The sequence below is a fragment of the Malurus melanocephalus genome, unplaced genomic scaffold (genome assembly GCF_030028575.1).
Source record: "Malurus melanocephalus ecotype Western Australia unplaced genomic scaffold, MMel_1.1 scaffold_208, whole genome shotgun sequence".
Classification (NCBI taxonomy): Eukaryota; Metazoa; Chordata; class Aves; order Passeriformes; family Maluridae; genus Malurus; species Malurus melanocephalus.
The window spans coordinates 1,137,854-1,156,684 of NW_026623440.1; the positions used below are offsets into that span (position 1 = coordinate 1,137,854).

The 18,831-nt window shown below is 44.8% G+C and overlaps 1 protein-coding gene and 1 long non-coding RNA gene across 3 annotated transcripts; one reads left to right on the forward strand and one right to left on the reverse strand.

Moving 5' to 3' along the window:
- Nucleotides 1-9: 9 nt before the first annotated feature.
- Nucleotides 10-14,442, reverse strand: HNF1A (HNF1 homeobox A). Of its 2 annotated transcripts, none has more exons than XM_057373790.1 (10): nt 13,461-14,442; nt 6,648-6,847; nt 6,342-6,528; nt 5,799-6,037; nt 4,873-5,030; nt 3,267-3,468; nt 1,883-2,074; nt 1,499-1,620; nt 1,068-1,209; nt 10-739 (listed from the first exon to the last, which is right to left on the reverse strand). In XM_057373790.1, exons 1-10 carry the CDS (start codon nt 13,793-13,795, stop codon nt 699-701), a joined length of 1,818 nt encoding a protein of 605 aa, XP_057229773.1. In that variant the 5' UTR covers nt 13,796-14,442; the 3' UTR covers nt 10-698. The 2 variants fall into 2 exon arrangements, with proteins under 2 accessions (XP_057229773.1, XP_057229772.1); XM_057373789.1 differs by having other exon boundaries at nt 10-846; nt 13,461-14,439.
- Nucleotides 7,345-18,630, forward strand: LOC130578019 (uncharacterized). The gene is made up of 3 exons (XR_008965839.1): nt 7,345-9,868; nt 10,149-10,216; nt 15,361-18,630. It is a non-coding gene; the product is annotated as an uncharacterized LOC130578019 (long non-coding RNA).
- Nucleotides 18,631-18,831: the final 201 nt, after the last annotated feature.

Here is an 18,831-nt window from a genome sequence, read left to right on the forward strand (position 1 = left end):
CCACAGGGTTAATGCAGAGAACTGGAATCTCTTTGCAGCTGTTAAACTTTAATTTCTGCATTTAAAACAAAGCAGAGCTATATCAAAAACAACCAAGCCATTTCCACTAGGATAGCATGATTTTAGAGCAGGTCATATTTAACTGAGAATGTTTGGTATTTTGGTAGTTAATGGATTTGTAGCTTGTCAGTGATCCCATACTGACAGGTCTGTGCCAAGCCACTCCCAAATCTGTTYCTTGGTGGTTCTCATTGCAAAGTCAGGAACCTCCACGGTGCTGTTATTTCTCATASTTTTGTTGGTGTTTCCTTGCAGCAATGGAGGAGAGTGTTTAAAGGTGATGTCCCTTCTTTGGCAGCTCAGTATTGCTCYTTCTTACATGGTTTAGTCTGGTGTTGGCAGGTTTGTACAGGCCCAGCTTGATGAAAGCTAAGCTGAAAGAGGGTCCCATCCATGCCCTGGGATTCCTTCTTGGACAGCCACAAAACGATGTCTAGCCATTCTGAGCTGCTCCTGGGGTTTAGGTTTGCTATTTCTGGTGAGGGATCAGTGGATTTTGGCATTGCCAGCGTCATCTTTCCATTTTTTCTGTTCTTGAGCCTGAGATGTTTTCTCTCCTGGAGGCAGCTGAGCAGGGGTTGTGTGGCACAGTGGTGGCAAACACGGCTGCAGTTGCACCTGGCAGGTGGTCGTGGCACTCATGAGCTGCTTGTCTTGGTTACTGGCTGGAGGATGCCATCTGTGTGGAGATGAAGGTCTCAATGACATTGTGAGTGGATGGCAGCAGCTGGCTGTGGCTGTTGGTGGAGTCGGAGCTTTGGTACAGCACCAGGCTGCTGGAGGACACTGTCAAAGGCACAAAGTCAAGTACAGATTCTCATCAGCTCCCTTACTGTGTGTGTCCACCCCCCATTTCCAGCAAACTTCAAACTTCTCAGGACACTGGCAGAGCCCTCTTAGGGAATTGTGAGCCCCAGTTACCATTTTGTTACTGGATTTTACAGTGTTGGCAAGGAAAACTGGGCAATACATGGCTTAAGAGCCACAACAGTGGCTGCTGCTCTTACCAGCAGGGCTGGAGGTGAGGCGTGGGCCTGGCTGCAGGTGCTGGATGGTTGTGTCTTGGTTCTGTAGGTGGATTGTTGGTGCCTGTGAMACTGGTGTGTGCATCCCAGACTCGGTGTGGGTCTCTGAGTCAGGTGTGAATGCCTAGAAGAAAAGGAGTTAACAGTACCTGGCTTCTGCATCCCTTCTAACAGGTGAGAGAAGAGTTGAGCAGGTGCAGTTTCTGGGGAGGTTAAATCCTCCTGCTTAATGCAGTCAAGAACTTGCTCTAGTGCCTCCAGTATTGCAACTGGTACCAGCAAGACCAGGAGATAAGAAGGATGCTCTTGCTGGGATGGCATAGACACTCGCAAAAACTCCGACAAGCAAGGATCTGCACTCAGCCTGGTGCAGCTCTGAGGTGGGAGAGCAAAGGCTAAATAAAGGCTGTTACCTGTTTAGTTGGTGTCAGGTTGGTCAGGGCGCTGAGATTGGCTGTGTCTGTTATCACCATGGTTTGTGGTAAGAGACCTGCGTGTGTGTATTGGGTCACTTCAGACTTGGGGCCATAGAGAGCTGTACGTGAAAGAAAACAAGATCATGTGGATGCTGGAGCTTTGSYTGAGTTGCTCTCCTCCTTTCATGGSGACCTAGTGTCTGTCTGCAAAATGCTGRGAGTGGAGGGACAGGGAGATGATGCAATAGAAAAATAATTTCATAATTAGAGCRACAATAACAGAGGAGGAAATCAGAGTGCTGTAAGCGCAAGGACCCAGCAAATGCTCCAGAACAGTGTCTTTATTTTTGTTTACTTGAGCAAATGGATTTATGTTCTTACCATGAGGGTTCTGTATCTGGGCCATGGTAGCCATGAAGGGGCTCTGGTTGATGTGGCTCTGCACTTGCTGCATGAGGGGCTGCTGGTAGGATGGGTGCAGTTGCTGGGAGAAYTGGACAGGCTGCAGGGTAGTGAGGCTGCTCCCCATGCTGTTTATGACAGGAACACTCTGGGGCTGGGTTGAGGCCAGGCCTGGAAAACAAGGACTGATGGCAGTGGTGTGCCACACTGTGGGAGGAGTGTGGCTGCTCTGCAACAGCTGAAACAGTCAGCCCGTCACTGCAGGCTGTATTCAGATCCTGCTTTTCAGGTGTTACCTTGGTTGTCTGTGGTTAAGAACAGGTTTCAYGRCTGTGAGAGTGAAGTGGAAATGTGCAAAATGTACACTGCATAAACCCACCTCTGGTTTCCAGTGTTCCTGTCTACATCTTTGTGTACCCATATAGTGATCACCAGGGAGACCTTGCTCWGAAGTAAATTCAGAGCATCACCTCATGCCCAGTTAATTTTACTCTTTATTTATGAAGCTGTTGACAACAGAGAGAACTAGGCCGTAGTTGTCCAGCCAYGTGGAATGGAGTTTAATCTTTTTGCTAGGGCTGCCAAATTAAGAAATTTGAATCAGTGAGAGAGGGAGAAGGTTTCACATATTACTGCCCATTTCCCACAGCTGTCCAGGCCCTATTCCTGTAAATCAACAGATCTCCGACGCTCCAGGTTTTTTTTTGGTTTTTTTTTTGTTTGCACAGAATTCAAATCTGTATCATAATCTTGGGAGGAAATGGAAATTAGTTCACAGCCGTCACTATGGAGCAAAACAAGACCTTTCTTCCTGGGAAGAAAKTGTAAGAGAAGAGTATGCATTTTATTTTCCTTTCTCTAATGAGATGCACTTTGGCAGTAGACTAGTCTTGAAATGAAAAAAATCTCATAGAAGTCCAGAAAAGCTGTCAAAGTAAAAATATAAAAAAGCCAGTAATTACTGCTGTGGATTCCAAAGGCATATGCTGCTCTTTGCAGGAAGTCAAACAGGATGTTTTGTCTTTCAAGCACTATGAATATGCTGCAATTTTCATCATTTTAAGGAAGTATTATATTTATATTTGGAAAGATGAAGAGCAACAAACCAAAACATTGACATAGGAATGGGTTGTAAAAGTCCCTCACTCTTAAAGCCTGGGTTTGTGTGTAACTTAATGCTAACGTGACCTGGGAACATCTGTCCTTAATGCCATTGCAAGTATCAATGCTGTTGGTTTTTGGTGACAATTTCCTCAGCTTTGTATCACTGCCAAGTTAGTGATAAGGCTTTGAAAACAGGGTAATTGTAAYGCTTGGAGACAGCTCTTGCTGTGAGTGCTGGAAGCACTGCAGCCCTACTCACCGATCACCAGGGTGGAGGCTCCCGTGTTGGTGAAGGCGGGTGCCAGGGACGGGGTCTCACCAGCCCCAATGGCCATGACCCCCGGCAGGGATGCCATGATCAGGTTCTGGGTCTGCTGGCTCAGTGCGTGGGGGCTTTGCTCGAGGCTGTGCAGGGCAGTCAGGGTGCTGACAGGAGGGAGAGTTCCTCCAGGAGCTGATACCTGTGGGAAAGGAGAAGCCTGAACGTGCTGCCTGCACATTCCTGTGATGAACACCTCTCTTCCTGCCTGCTCTGCCCCCTTTCCAACTAGAAAAGCTTCACATATTCTTGTCTGCATTTTCCCTGGGCTCTTCGATTAACATGGGTCAGCTGTTGACATACTGTGAGTAAATCCCTGCTGGTTTAATTCTTTCAGTTTAAGAAATCATAAGGGTTGTTCAAACAAGAATGAGAGTAGGCACACTGCCCAATCTTCATAAGGAAAGATCATCTTCTGTTTCATAGCTGAGGGTAGAATGTGGTGCTCATTTAAAATTTTAAGAGGCTCAGATTATAGTTCTAGTGGCCGAGTTCAGCCCAGAATTCAGGAGTTCTTCATTTCTGTAGGGACCTGGAGTCACAGTACTGTGGAAGAGCAAATAAAGCATTCCAGTAATTTGGCTGATAGAGAAAGTTATTATGCTTCTTTTCTCTCCCCTCAGACAAGAAGCTGTAAGGAATCTTTAGTAAGAATAAGCACAAGAGGTTAAGCAGTCAGACAAACCACCTTGATACCAGTTTTAGAAGACAGGTGTAGATGATTTTCAGGACCTCATGAAAGACTCTTTCTTCAGCAAGAGACCAGAAGGCCAAGCCAAGTGAGTGACYGATGAGATTTAAATCATACTTATTTTTAGTGACCTTAACTTTGCCTCAGGCCAGCCTGTGCTAATGCAAACTTCTGCCAACTGYTATTCTGAAAGCAAAGGAATATATGCAAACTGAAAATGATCAGTCATGAAGTTCTGGTGCTTCATTGTTAATTATGTGGGAAGAGGTCTGATCAGATCTGAGAATGAAATCAGCTTTGAGGAGGCAATCTAGTTACACAGTACATCTATATCCAGGCTGTTGGGCTTCATTTTCACAGGTAAGATAAATGTTAGTATGGGTCTGTGTTCTGGTAATCCCACTGGCCTAATCAATTCTCTTGGGATGGGTAGAGTTCAAATGAGAGTTGGAGATGAAATAAGAATCTCTGCAGAAAGGAGAGAACAGGGTTTCCTGGGAGGAAGGAAATCAAGTCATACATTGAGTGCTATGTTTCCAGAACAGACTGCTTTAATTGCTCCTAAGGAAATGGCTTCTTGCTTTCATGCTGTAAAACCTGCCCTCCCCACRGTCTAGAGGGCACATGTATCTCAGGACTGTTGCTCTTACATGGTCAGTGCAAAGTCACTCTAATGTAAGATATTGTAACATAACATATTATGTAACAGTCAAACATGTTACATATGACTATATAACTTAAGAAGGTGGGTTTAAGAACACTCTAGAAAAAAATGCCTATGAATAGTTCATGTTATGACCACAGGCAGATGGCCTGACATCTTCCAGTCAGGAGAACTGAAGTATCATCACTTACCAGCTTGGTGTCTGTGCTCAGTAGGTTCTGGCTGGGCTCCAGTCCAGGGGGAGAAACCTGATGCAGGATGGTTTGRGTGGTCACCATGGAGCTGTTCCCGTGGTGGTTGCTGCTGGAGGATTCTGCCTCACTGGCTGGCTGCTGGTTGTACCTCACTCCTGCATTACAACAGGAGGGAAATTGGTTGTCACAAGTGAGAAACTGAGAAACTTAGGCAGGCACTAAATTCAGTTTCCTTTGCAGACACTTGTCCCCCGATGTTTGGACAGATACTTAATGGGCAGTAGGGGAACCTGAAGAACAGCCATTCTCACACCCTGCCCTGGCTTTCCCCTGTAACTTGGTGTAACTGCTTCCTCAAATACTGCCTGGCTGTGAGGGCTGCAGGGAGCAAGAAGGGTTCACTGCAAACCACCCTTCTGGATGTGGTTGTGGAGAGGAGTCTCAGTGAGATCCTCTCTTCCCAGAGCAAGAGCAACCCCCAGCTCTGGYCTATGAAACTGAAAAAGCTCTGCTCTTTTTGGATGGAGAATGACCTTTCCTCATGCCTGAAAACTCAGTCACAGAGTCTGATGGGGCTGSTATTGAAAGGAGCAAGGGGCACACRTGGCTGAAAGGGTATGGACTGACTTCTGATAGGCAGCAGTGACTCCTGGAACAGAAGTTTGGGATTGCTGTCAGCCATCACAGTAAGTGAGAAGCTTTGGATCTGGGTTCTGTTACTGAATTTTATCACCCTTGACATTCTAGTCACTGTCCTCACTCAGAGACATGGTCTCTGTCACCTTTGCTCTTGCCTTGTAGCAAATCTGCTCTTTCTATTCTGTAGATTCATCTGCTAGGGAGCTGGACTTGGGAGACAGTTTGGGTGACTGAGTTTGGGAAKGTTCAGCCCTCTTTCAGATCTCCCTCTGGTTATTTCTTACCATGAACTTTGCTGGGTGAGAGAGCAGGTGGTGGCTGGAGGGAGGAAGAGTTGTGGGGAGTTAGAGGAGGGGCAGAGGTGGGCTGTGGTCCACTGAAGGTGTCCATGGCCAGCTTGTGCCGGAAAGCCTCCTCCTTCCTGCGATTGGCAAACCAGTTGTAAACTCTGACCTCTGTCACCAGGTTCGAGCCCAGTCCCTGGGCCTGAGATGGGGAAACACCTCTCTGAATGCACTCTGCCCTGTTGGGGAAAGCATAAGAGAAGCTTTGCTGAGATGGGTTTGGTCAGACACAAATTAGGTTCACAGCTCCAAAGTGGCAGTGGTCTGGAGCGCTGTGTGGAAGGGTCCTGCAAGAGAGGAGGCATTCCTTGTGCTCTGTGGTTAAGGAATGTTTAGTTGTGGCATTTAATTCAAGCATGGCTGGTGTCAGTGTGACACCAGTGCTGTACCTTTGGCCTGCCTCCCACTGGCACCAGCAAACACCGAGAATGGAGAGAAACCGTGCTGTGCCCCTCTTCTTCAAAGCCACACACCCACCCTTACCTGTTGCACTCTTCCACCAGTGCCTCCCTCTCTTCTTTGCTGGGGTTTTTCTGCCTCTCATAGGCTTGGAACAGGATCTGTTGTGAGGCCGGACCCCACTTGAAGCGGTTTCTTCTTCCCTTCTTGGTGGGCAGATCATCTCCCATGGGCTCRTCTGTCAGGATACCCTGGCCAGCGTGTGTGAATTCTGTGGGCACAGAAGGACAAGGGGATTTTTTCCTTGAAGACAATAGGGAGTAAAGATGAGCAAGGGAGAGCCGAGGCCTTTAGAAGCTGAGACAAGAGAGCATTTATTGCCATACTTACGCTGAGCCACCTCTCGCTGCTTGCGGACGTACCAGGTGTACAGGGCTGCCCGTTTTTGGGTCTTCATGGGAGTGCCCTTGTTGAGGTGTTGGGAGAGGTGGGATTGGTTCAGACCAGTCGTGTCCACCACCTCACGCTGAGGGATGTTGTGCTGCTGGAGGTARGATTTCACCATTTTTGCTACTCGCCAGGGATCTTCTCTGGAAGGAACAGAAAAYATTTCTCAGGGGAGAGAGATCAAACAACTGCTGTCAGCAGACCTGGTTTCCAAGGATGTGCAGTAGTTCCTCCTGAGGGCCACTCGTCAGTCATCACCTTCATGTTTGGTGAGGCCAGAGTGTTCACTGGCTGCAGGGGAGAAAGCTGTTCCTCAGTGTGGTACCTCATTCCATTTYGATTCTGTGTTCAGGGTAAAACTGCATGGCATTGGAAATAAAGTGCAAAAGATRTAGCACTGCCTTCCCTTGAAATGCTCTCTGTACGCACTTCAGGCTGCCCTCAGGAAGAGACTTCAGCTACCAGGGGAATTTCCCAATACACAGAGGCAACCTCTCTGTTCCCTTTCCCTAGATAACTTTTCTTCTCTACCCCGCTCCTCTCTTTAAGGCAGATGGAATAGATGTACTAAATTGTCCAAGACAGATTGATTGTGATATTGGACTTGACTCATGCCCTGGTTCTGAACCAGCTTGGGTTGCCTTGCACTGATTCAGCAAATGGAAACAGGCTGTCATTATACTGTGACATGACAGCTCTCTATGCATATATATATGACAAATCATCCAGATTATGTTCTTACACATCTGCTACGTGTTACTCAAACACTTTGATTCACACCTAGATCTACTCAATGTTTCTAAATGCAATACAGAACTACAGACAAACCACTGATTCTCCTATTGCCACACTCCTTTACGTGGCAGCTGAGGGAATGGAACTMTTTGAGTCCTGCTCACAAAATTTGAGAAAGAGTTTGAGATTGTATAATTAATGTGAATCTCTGTTTTTTATGATCTCCAGTTAGAATATCCATGAAGGTTTCTGAGGAAAATAGAGCAAAAACGGTTGTGACTTTGTTATGTGTATTGATTTCACCACAGCTGGAAGGCACAGKGGAAATAAAGATATGAAACCAGTCAGTGTAAATGCAAACAGTGCCAGAGCCCCTCTGCAGAACAGCCCCTGGCTCACTTTTGACAAGAGCATCCTTCTGTGCCYTCTGTGTGAAATGTCTGGAGGAAATGGTTTGCAGTGCTGTAGGAAGGCACTGGTGTCACATTCAACACCAGCATCAAAGGAGCACTGGGGAGAAAAAAGGTACCTGGGGTGGTGCAGAAACTGTCACAAGGGCACACATGTCTGAGCAACAGGCACCAACTGTGCTGTTCACTGCTTTGTTGACTCAGGAGGGTGCCAGAGGCTGCACAGTGATAARGAGGACAAAGTCCACACCTGTTCTCTCAGTACAAACACCCTTATCTCTGTTCCCCTGCAGCCCCTCTCCCTCTGGCTGCCTRGTCCAAGGACCAAGCTCCACAGCAGTTAAAGTGTGACACAAATGGTGTCAGTTACAGCTTTYTGAAGAACCTGCTTAAAATAGAAATGTTTCTCTTTTACATTGGGGCACATGCCATAGAGGATTCTGGTTTTCAGCAMCTTCCCTTAACCATCTTTGTCTTTCAAAAGCCTCAAATTGGGCTGATTTAAGAAAGCTTTTCTTTCCTCAGTATGTTGTTTCTCTTTTTTTCCCTCAGTCTCCTGCCTTTGTACTTGTGATAGTCTGGCCAGCACCTGCACCTTGCATTCATTGCCCATGTCCCTGTGTAGAGGAGAAAAGACTGACTGGCAACTTGGTCTCTTAGATTTGAGTTCTGGCTCAGATAGGAACAGGAAAGACTGTGTTGCCATTGATGGAAGCCTTTGTTATGTGTTAGTTCCTTTCTGCAYCCCAGTCGAGTGGGTTTTGTCTCTCCTGCTGAGATCCTCACTTCTTTGTGGTGGGAATAAACCAGGAAGTGACTGTGAGCCTCTTCTTACAATGTTTAAAGACTTGTGGGTTTTGTCTTCTTTTGAACAAAGCAGGGAGCTTTGTGATGCAAAATAGTGCAGGGAATCTTAGTGCAGTGTGATTTCCTAGGACARTTGTATGAAATCCTGGCTGCTCTGTATGTTGTCAAAGGCCAGTCTGCAAAATCAATGCAGCAAGTCCTTTAGGCCCAAGGCTGCACCAGAGKCCAAGAGATGACAGTCTGGTCGGCTGAACCCTTGCCAAATGCCTGTTCCACCTGCAGAGCCTCCATCACTGCCTAAGACAGCAGAAGCTGAAGCCTYTGCTCTTTCACTGTCATTGACTGTCATTGCCTGTCAGAAGGGAGGATTTCACTCTAAACTGAGTTCTCGTGCTTGTTACAGCCAAATCTCAATTGTTTCAGTGAGTCAGACCTGCACAAATGGGTCTGCCTTGCTCAAGCTCTCCTTCCCTATCTCCAAGACTGTTTTCTGCCTTTTTATTTCCCTTTCTCCCCAGATGCAAACTGTCTGCCCAGGGTCTTGTTCTCCAGGGTTTAATATCTGCCTCTTAATTTGTCTCACACAGGTGGCTTTTACTTCCTTCTGAAGTCTTGCACTCCTGCTCTCAGTTCTTATTGCCATGTGAGCATAGCCCTCCTCCATGGCTCTTCCCCACCACAGGGCAGGGGTYCTCTGTCCATGTCAGCTTCCCATTTTCTTCCTTCTGAGGTCACTTTTTAAGGGCGTTTTCACCTCGCTTTTGTTACCTGAACAATAAGTAACCCAGGTAGTTAGTTATAAACTCAAAGGGAACAAGAGGCTGGTTGATAATTTATAGCAACATCTCAAATTTAAATGGAAAGTAAATATCAAGTTGTTAGCATTAAAGAAAACCCATTCCCGAGAGCTGGAGATGTAACATTCAGGGGACCTTCTCCCTCCTTCACTCTTCCTGACTTTTCTTTCTTTTTCTTTTGTTCTTTTCTTTCTCCTCTTCCTCATTCTCTCTCTCTCCTTCTTTCCTCTTCTAATTCTCAGGTGAGAGAAGCCTTTATTTCCCTGAGCTGGGTTCTGAATTGCTGCCTTGGACCAGAACCTGCTCAAGCAGAGGTTCAGAGCTGTGAAGAGCTCAGGATTTTGCTCCAGCCCTTTMCTCTGGAGCTGCTACACACCCCAGKGCACGGTCTGRAGCCGGGCTAGGCAGAGGGAAGGTAAGACCATCCATCCTGGTAGTGTTCCTTTTTGTTGAACTTGGCCTGGTTTGCCTCATCTTGGTTTATATGTGGAAATGAAAGGGGTGTGGCAGCCTCATCTCCAGATTCCCCATCTAGAGCTGTTCTAAGCAGGGGGAAAAGACTGAACCTTTGTCATTTTATATCTTTGTTTTCTTTTTCCTCCTGGAAAACATTATTTATCCCTGCCTCCAGGGGAAATCTGTTGCTTATCTCAATTTCTCTCTTTCCTAATGGAATTTCACCCCTTGCCCTACAGGTGGATTGTTGCTTTACCTCTCTCCGTTTGCTTTACCTGCAGCAGTGTGATCTGTCCCTTCCCCCAARGTAGCCTCCTTCTTGCTTTATATTCTGGGAATATCTGGGAGTTTCTCCACACAGCTCTACCTCCCTACTGAGTCATTTATTTCTTATCATAGATGCAATTTGTTTTCTGTGTGGATTGATATGGAAAGAATGTTTTTATTCAAACTGTATGGGCGATCAGTGAGACATATGAAAGGGCAAAATGAAATTATGTTAATCCCTCACTAGAGAAACCTTTATCTGAGCTGCTTTGAGCAGTTTTCTCTGTAGGGACAAAATCTAAACAACACCCATGGGTGCACCCAATCCTGTGGGTGTATCTTCTCTACACCCTGTTTTATTCAGCTTCAACCAGAGCTTTCCAAAGTGTGGTTTCAACTGAAGTGGTGCTGTGAGGACATAGTTGGTGTCTTAGTGCTGTCAAGTTTTTCTCTTTCCAGCTCCTGGGAAGCTGAATYATGGACACTTTTTCTGWTTCYACTTTATCAGCAATGGCTGCAGTTMCCACAAAGACTTTCTTGTATCAGCAACAGCTGCCCACAAGTCAATCTCTCTGTTAAAATCTGATCTGCAGTATTAGACCAGGAATTGTGAATAATGCCCACAGAGGCTTCTGTCTAAAGGCAGAATTGCCTCCATCTGGTTTCTGCATTTGAGACCCTYGTGTAGATGCTGAAATAGCTTTACAAGCATTGACATTTTGCTGGGAATCCCYGGGCATGGCGATTCTTRCCTGCCTTTCTTTTATCCATTGCTRGAAGTAATTTCTGTTATARACTGTTCTGCCCTGCCTTACAATACTTGTAACACTATTTTAAGGACAATACTTTTAGGCATCTATTAATAGAAAGGTTTGATCTTAAAACCAAAAARAGTTTATTAGTAGGTAATAACTTTTTAGGGTGTTCTCAGCCCCTGATMGTGGTTCAGATGCTTTGAATAGATTTTTAGACACATTGTTGCTCTGATGAGAAATGTGAAACATGTCAATGCAGACCTCCTACTATTTTCATTTTGATTAATTTTGATCTATTATAGACCTCCATAAGTGTTCTTGTAATCTKTTGCTGAAACTGAGGCTTCTGCTCCTTCATACTGTCCTCAACAGCAGAAGATAATTGCTCTATCCTGTGCTGRGGGAGACTGATGACAGAGAACTCTGATGTTTCAGAGTAAAGCTGTTGTAATTAAGAGCCARTGTGAGGCTTAGGAGATCCCTGTCCTTGCTCATTCCCCTCTGTGCTTTCTCAGGGGTTTAGGTAGGTCCTAGAATTTATCTGTACTTCAGTTTCCATTTGTGAAATGGAAATACTGCTCAGTGGACTCTCTGGCTGTTCATCAGAAAGTATTAATGTCACRGTTTTGGAAGAGAGGCAGGACTTGTGATGAGGCTGATAAGCACGGGGAAGACTGGCAGCAAGATCCTAGAAAGGCAGGGAGGATCAGAAAACAGAAACGGTGCCCAGGTGAGGGTGACAGGAAGGAAATCCCTCCATCCGTGTGTCTCAGGTTACAGTGGATGGCACTTCAGCCCTGCTTCACCCATTCATTAGAGAAAAAGGGACAGAGCCAGGGGGTCTCCCCCAACTTCCATGGCTTCCTTTTTGGAGAGATACTTGATTAACCATCAAAAGTTAATGATCAAAAAGCTTATCAGGGTCTTTTCATCTATAAATTTATAAGACAAAAGAGAAATAATAAAGCCATTGGATAATTAGTAACTAGCCAGGGCCCGCCCGGTGCCACTGGGCTCAAACTACCCCAAGACCTGTACGCAGACTCAGGAAGATGAGAAGGAGACAAGGATGAGGGGAAGAAAAAGAGTGGGAGACACAGAGAGAATCAGCCAARGAGACAACAAAATGGGAGGAACAGCAGTAGAAACAATAGTAAGGTGAGAAGGGAAATAGGTAAAATGAATCTGAAAGAGGTAAAGGAAGTAGAGAAAATTTAAAGATGTGGCAGAGCTGGAAATGGGGAAGAAATGAGAAATATATTGGGCGAGGAAGAAGACTGAATTCCTGGGAATGGTTTCCCCACCCAGGTAAGAGCTGATCCAGTGAATTTTTGTCTCTTGGGTTCTGCAGAATCATCAACTCCCAGTCTGCCAGGGAGCTTTTTTCTAAGTATTTACAGTGAATGCTGACTCCTGTCATGCTCTTTTTTTAGCTCTGGCCTTTTGTGGTGGGATTTGATATTTGGCTCTGCTGCTACGTTTTCTGTTGATTTCCTTTGCATGTGATCAGAAAGTCTGAGAAATTCCTTAGGTGGATTTTTAGTGAAGATTTTAAGTGCAAAACGTTTCTGCACCTCTGTCTTCYATCAGCTTGTCATTTTAAAATAGCCCCAAAACAGGCAAGAATCCGTTGTTTTAGATGGTAGAATGGGCCTGATGCTTGTTTGGGCAAACCTCTTGGGTCTTCCATGGGGATTGTATCCCAGTAAGAATACCAAATAGGAAACTGAGTGAATGTTTCTCTGAGTCTGTTGTGAGGCTTACTGGTTCAGGGAACTTTTCCTGTCTTTTGATCTCAAAAATGCTTGTGTACAAAGGCAAATTTGTGGCAATAAATCCTGTAATTGTTGCTGCGTATCTATTTTGTAACTGTGACAGGCAGTGGATGGTAGAAGCAGAGTGTTCTGTCCAGGTTTTAACCTCTGCATATATTTGGTGTATGCTCTTTTTACAAGAAAAAATCCCCACTGAAGTCAGGGAACTTCGCACTCAGAAGAATGATAAGGATGAGGTCTCTTGATTTATCTTTGGCCAATAATCTATAGCAAACCCCAGTGAAATTAAGGGTATAATTCTCCTTAAATATAGCAGGAAAATGTTACAACTTCACTTTATCATTCATACAAATATATCACCAGCTCAGAGTGACCAGGACTTTTTTCTTTCCTGATGACTGAAATTGTGAATTCTAATAAAAATTTAAATCCTAAACCCTAGCATTCAGTCAGAGAGATGGGAGTTAYACAGGCCTTGGACTATTCTGAATCCAGATGCTATAAGCACATCAAATATGTAATCAGGCTCCACAGCTTCCTTCATGCATTTTAAGCAAGATAAAAGGAAAACCTGAGCATTTTTACAGCATTTGGGGGTGTTTGGGGGCTGTTGGTCCTGGCATGAATGAAGACTGTCTCTGTTCAGCTAGATCAATTGTGAGTACTGGAAACACAGAGGAGAAGGGGAAAGGAAAAGAGATTTAGAAGGAGAGCGCAAGAAAGCAGCAAAGAGGAGCAGTAAATCTGTCCTTACTGTAATAGTCTTTCCACCACAGCCTTCTGGTGAGCAGCCTCCTCAGGGCTCAAGTTTTCCAGCTCCTTCATTATTGGAGGGGTAAATTCCTCCCCGTCATCTGAGGTTTCATCTTCTGACAGCCTGGACTCCCCCATTCCGTTGGGGAGGTTGGGGATGTCGGGACAGGGCTCCCCTTTCTCAGTCTGCAGGGCATTGATGGCGCGCTGGCTCTCACTCTGCAGCCCGTAGGGTTCCGCTTCGCTCAGTGCCTTGATCAGGGTCTCCTTGCTCAGCCCCGACTCCAGCAGCGCTTCCAGCAGCTCCACTTGCAGATGAGTCAGCTTGGAGACCATGGTCTTCAGCCTGGTGTCTCTTGGGCTCCAATTTCGGGTTATCCTGCTTGCAGCTTCCCTACACCATGTTCCTGAGGTAACGCGCCCGACTGTCAGGAGAGTGGGCACAGCRCAGCCTCCCGCCTTTACGCCCCCCAAAAAAAAACAAAATACAAAATTGAGTCACTTCAGACCCCCCACGACTGTCCTGAGCCAGTGCTGATAAAGGGACCCTTGGCTATCTGTTTACATTGGAGCAAATGTAAATTCTCCAAGGTTCATATTTATCTGTGTGCTTTAGCAAGTTACTGAACTTTGGACTTCAGCACTGCCGCAGCGGTTCACAAAGTGCAGAGGGAGAGAAAGCAGGGGGAGGGGGAAAGGGAGGGAAGCACGAGAGAGGAGAGGAAAATGAAGGGATAGAAAGTCTGCAGCATGGAAGAGTGAATTATGGAAAGAAAATTAGGAAGAGGGGGATGGAGAAGCATGGCCTGCTTCTGGCCCCTCTAGTTTTGGAGAARGAAGGAGGTGGAGTATCCAAAGGAAGAGCTGTGCTTGGCTGCCCATGGTTCAGGACGAGGTGCTGCCACTGGAATATCACAGAACCTGCTCGGTGCTCTGGCACTGGTGAAGCACAGCCGGTGCCAGGCTGTGCCAAAGGCTTGGGCTGAGAGGAGGCCACACCAGCAGCTGCACTGGCCTTTGTGCAACCTCCAGCAGAGGAGTGTGACCACTGGCTTTATGTGAATGCTCCCAAGACTCACAGSATGTTCTGGAGCTCCAGCTGACTTYTGTGGCAGAGCATCAAATCTTAAGTCACTTTTTCACTTCTGGCTTTGGCTTGCTGGGTATCTTGATGTGCTGATATTAGGTGGTACCTCCATTTTAACTTGCTATGTTTATTGCTCATGTATGAGCAGGARCAGTGTTCCCACATAATCCGGGGGTTGCAGAGCTTGCCCCTCTTAGCTTGTGATTCAAATAGTTGATAAGGGATAGCCCTGGGAGTTGGGTCATGCTCAAAATCCCCGCTCTGTCATCAACTTCCCTGCTGCTTCTGGTGAGTGCTCTGGGCAGGCTTGTGGTCCCCATTTATCATCTRCCTCCACCCCTTCTTGATACCAGCCCTGCTTTGAGGTTCTGCTGCTTCCTGTTGGGATTATGATCCCTGGCTCATCTGGAGTCACTTAATACAGTTCTCCAGGAGTCTTTATGAYGAAATTGTCTTTTATGGTTCTGAAATTATACAAATGAATCGTGCCTAAATTAGGGAGAAACTTGATGTGCACATGTGGACYCAATGCACGAGTGTGTCATGTGAATGATTCCTTGGAGGATGTAAAGCTGTTGTCTCAATGGAGGCTTCCCAGGGGCAGCTGCCCGTGTCTGTCCACTCCCACCAAGCCTGAGCCTGGTGGGGCTGTCCCCAAGTTGGGCAGTGTCCCAAGGCAATGCTGCAGAGGACCTTGGCCCCTATTTTCCCTTCTGGGCACCACTGGCCAAGCTCTCCGGGCTCCTGAGTCAGCAGGACCCTCCTCCCTCCAGGCACCGGGTGGGACTGTGTTAACTCTTGCTTTTTATTTCAGATCTGGTCTGCCCTCAGAGCACCATGGCTCCTCCCTGCAGGGCATTCACAAAGATCTAATGGATACAGAGGATTTTGTGKGGCTGAAAAAGTCTAACAATTCTGAGTCCGTGTAAAAACATTTATTGTAAAATATTTTCACGCGAACATTAATGTACAAAGACATCTTCAGCTTCTAAAGATGATTTTTTTGGGTCATACTCTTAATAAAGAATATTTAAAGAATGTGAGCATTTTTTGGCATTGTACTGTCAGTGTGTTGATACAATTTCCATGCATTTTATTTGTTACTACAGTTTTCCTTTATTCCCCTCCCGCCCCCCCAGACATGACAACATTACTGGCTGATAACAGTAATTTTCAATTGTAATTACAGTATCCAGGCATGAATACAGTTTCTGCATGATATGTCCTCATAATTCAAGGACTTTGCAAACAGACACAACAGATTGTGGAGCTCTTGCAATATGTGACAGAGGAGATGCTGTCATTCTGTGTTATTTATTTCTGCTTCTCTTTGGCATGGCAATCTCTTTTACATAGACCAAGATGGAAAATATTACCACTGTTCTTGTTTAAAAGATTGTCCATATTCTGTTGGTGTATAAACCTCTCGAATGTTTGAAGGGGGATGGGGACACAGACCATTAAGTTTAAACAAAGAACAGCAATATTTGTCAATGGAAGCTGTAGAGAGAAGAAAGCAGAGCAACAAATTATCTGTCTATATTATGTGGTTTCAAGGATTCCTTATGCACCCAAAAGTCCTGATGCTGCTAATTCTGCTTGCCTTGAAAAGACCTTCAGCTGTTGATGTTTTTTTTTTTTTTTTAAACCAGTGAACTTTGAAGTCTATAAAACCAGAAATGAACATCTGTTTGTATGTTAGGACCTCCCTGAAAGTTACAACTGGATGCCATGTGGAGAACGCTTTGCTGAACAAGGAAACCTTTCAAATAYCTAGGAGGAGGTAAATATTCTCTGTCACTTTTTCCTGAAGGGCTTTTTCCCTTGGTCTATTACAATTGTCCATTTTAAACTACAGGAGGCCTGGACAATTATCAGAAAACCTAACAAACTTACCCACTTACCCCACTTTCAYCTTTCCATTCATTGAAACCTGCCAGTGAATGGTTAGTGTATGTTGATTTCCTTAACTGTAACCATATCCCAGGCCATGACTTAATTCTCAAGGAGCTCTGATTAATATGATCTTGGTAGCTGTGACTGGGGAYACTTCAATTTGAAGACACCAAGTGATCCCTGCTTGTTTTTCTCATGTTTGCAGTATTTGGTTTTGTATTAACTGTTCCAAAGTAATCTCTTCTCCCCTGTATTTAATAAAGTKAAATTACTTAACACTGAGAACACTGCATGAAAGTATGAATGGGTACACAATGGGAACATGACTCTTATTTTACACATACTGGTCTGTACTCTGCTTATTGGGCAAACCCACAGTAAGGGTCAGCAGTCCTGTGCACAGCATGGAAGGCAGAACAGATTCCCAAAGCCTGACTTCCGTATCCACACCATTTTTACCTCTGATGTTTTAATTTACTGAATTATAACCATTATTAAACGTACATGATGAAAAATAAAGTAATTTGCTGGGATAAAGGCAGTGTAATGTAGCTTCAAGGAGCATACAGGGAAAGAAAAAAAGCTTAAATATATTTATGATAAATGCACTACTAGAGGGAGGCCATATAGTTCCCTGAATAGGGTGGTAAAATTGTCATTGGCAAAAGAAACACAGAGAAATGGTTCTTTTAGTAATTCTTTACCATTTTACTGTTCTTCCTGCTGTGAGTGCTAAATGCCTTACTGGCCTGAATGACATTAACATAATCCCCTCCTTGAAATGTGAGAGTTWTTATGATAATGTTCACCTTTATTTCTATTAGTGGGGGGGAAAGCTACATGAGTACCAAAACTGATTATTATTTGTGCACTGGGAGCTTAGTCCCAAAAGGCACACAGGAGTGTGAAAAATCGGAGATAATTGTCATTTATGCATTGTTTTCATAGGGTTGGATTTCAGCTATTGTGCAAACCCTGAGTATCTCAGTAGGGAAGGACTCACTTGAATACATAGTTTTAATGTTTCCAATATATACCCATTTAGGTTCTGATGTGCTAGTCTTTGGTGTAAATATGTGATTATAATTGAAAAATGTGATTTTACTGAGAAGGAAGCTGAGTTTTTTTCATCAGTGGGCTGGGCTGGATGCAGAGCTTGGAGTTGTGGTGTGGTAAATCCAGGGGGCAGAACGGATTTAAACCACAGACTTGCTCTACACATTCCCCTGCCTGTATGTGGAAACACGACTGTGCCCTGTCCAGTCATCTGTCATTTTCTCCCTCCTTTACTAAAAGATTACCATTTCTCTGTGTTTCTTTTGCCAATGACMATTTTACCACTTATTCCCTGTTTCTGCCACCAGGCTGAGGGTGAGGGTGGAGCAGGAGCAGCTCTGGAGTTGGGTTATGAAGGAGTTTCCCACTAGGTGGTAGTGAAGAGAATCGTGTCACACGTGGTCAGTGCACGTTTTAATTGAGTTTATCAAGGGGAATCCCRCAAGGATCTTACAAATAGCCTAGCGTAGTTCACAGCTACCCTGTCAGAACTCAAACTCTTGATTTTTATTTTTCCCCCTCCTTTTCTGCTCATTTCCGTGCTATTWGTTCCTCTCAAAACAAAGCAGCATTGACAACTATACCTGTCATGTCCTTTCCTGAAAGGTGAAGTGTCTACACGAGGCTCCTCTGGTTCTTTCCACCTCCATTATAGCAGAATCAAGACATGGTTAGCCAAATGTCATCTGCTGACATTTAAACARCTTGGAGGTGAGGATTCTTTGTAGCCAGTACTTTAATCTGATTTTTCTCTACCACACTTGCCTCTGGGAGCTGCCCTTCCAAATACAAAAATAATTTAAAAAATGGTTTTGTTTGCTGCTAGTTCTGAAATACCTTGACAGGTCTAAGTAAAGCATCAGTGTACATCAAAGACTCAAAGTAAGAACAGGTATTTTGGAAGGACTTTGTAATGTCAGAGTAAACTGTCACTGAAATTCAGACTAAAGCTSTCTTGTAGGTCCAAAGATAAGACTATAAAAGACACAGTGAGAAAATTATCTGGGGAATGCAAGCASTGCTCCAGTTTGCTGTGAGAGCAGATGCTGGGTCTGCAAGGAGGAATAAATTTCTCCTGTGAATTCATCCTTGTATGGATTCTGTAATGATAGAGCAAACTTGCAAAATCATTTAGTAGCCCAAGATGCTGGAAAGAAATTGTACTTTAATTGCTTATCAGCTATAAATCATTTGTGCCAAATTAATGTGCTGGAAATTTTGCAAGACTGAGAAACTGGAAGCTATTTCAATATGGACACAAAGCAGAGATATTGTTTCATAAATACTAATATCATTTTGACATCCCATTCTCAGAAAAAAAATAGGAAAGGCT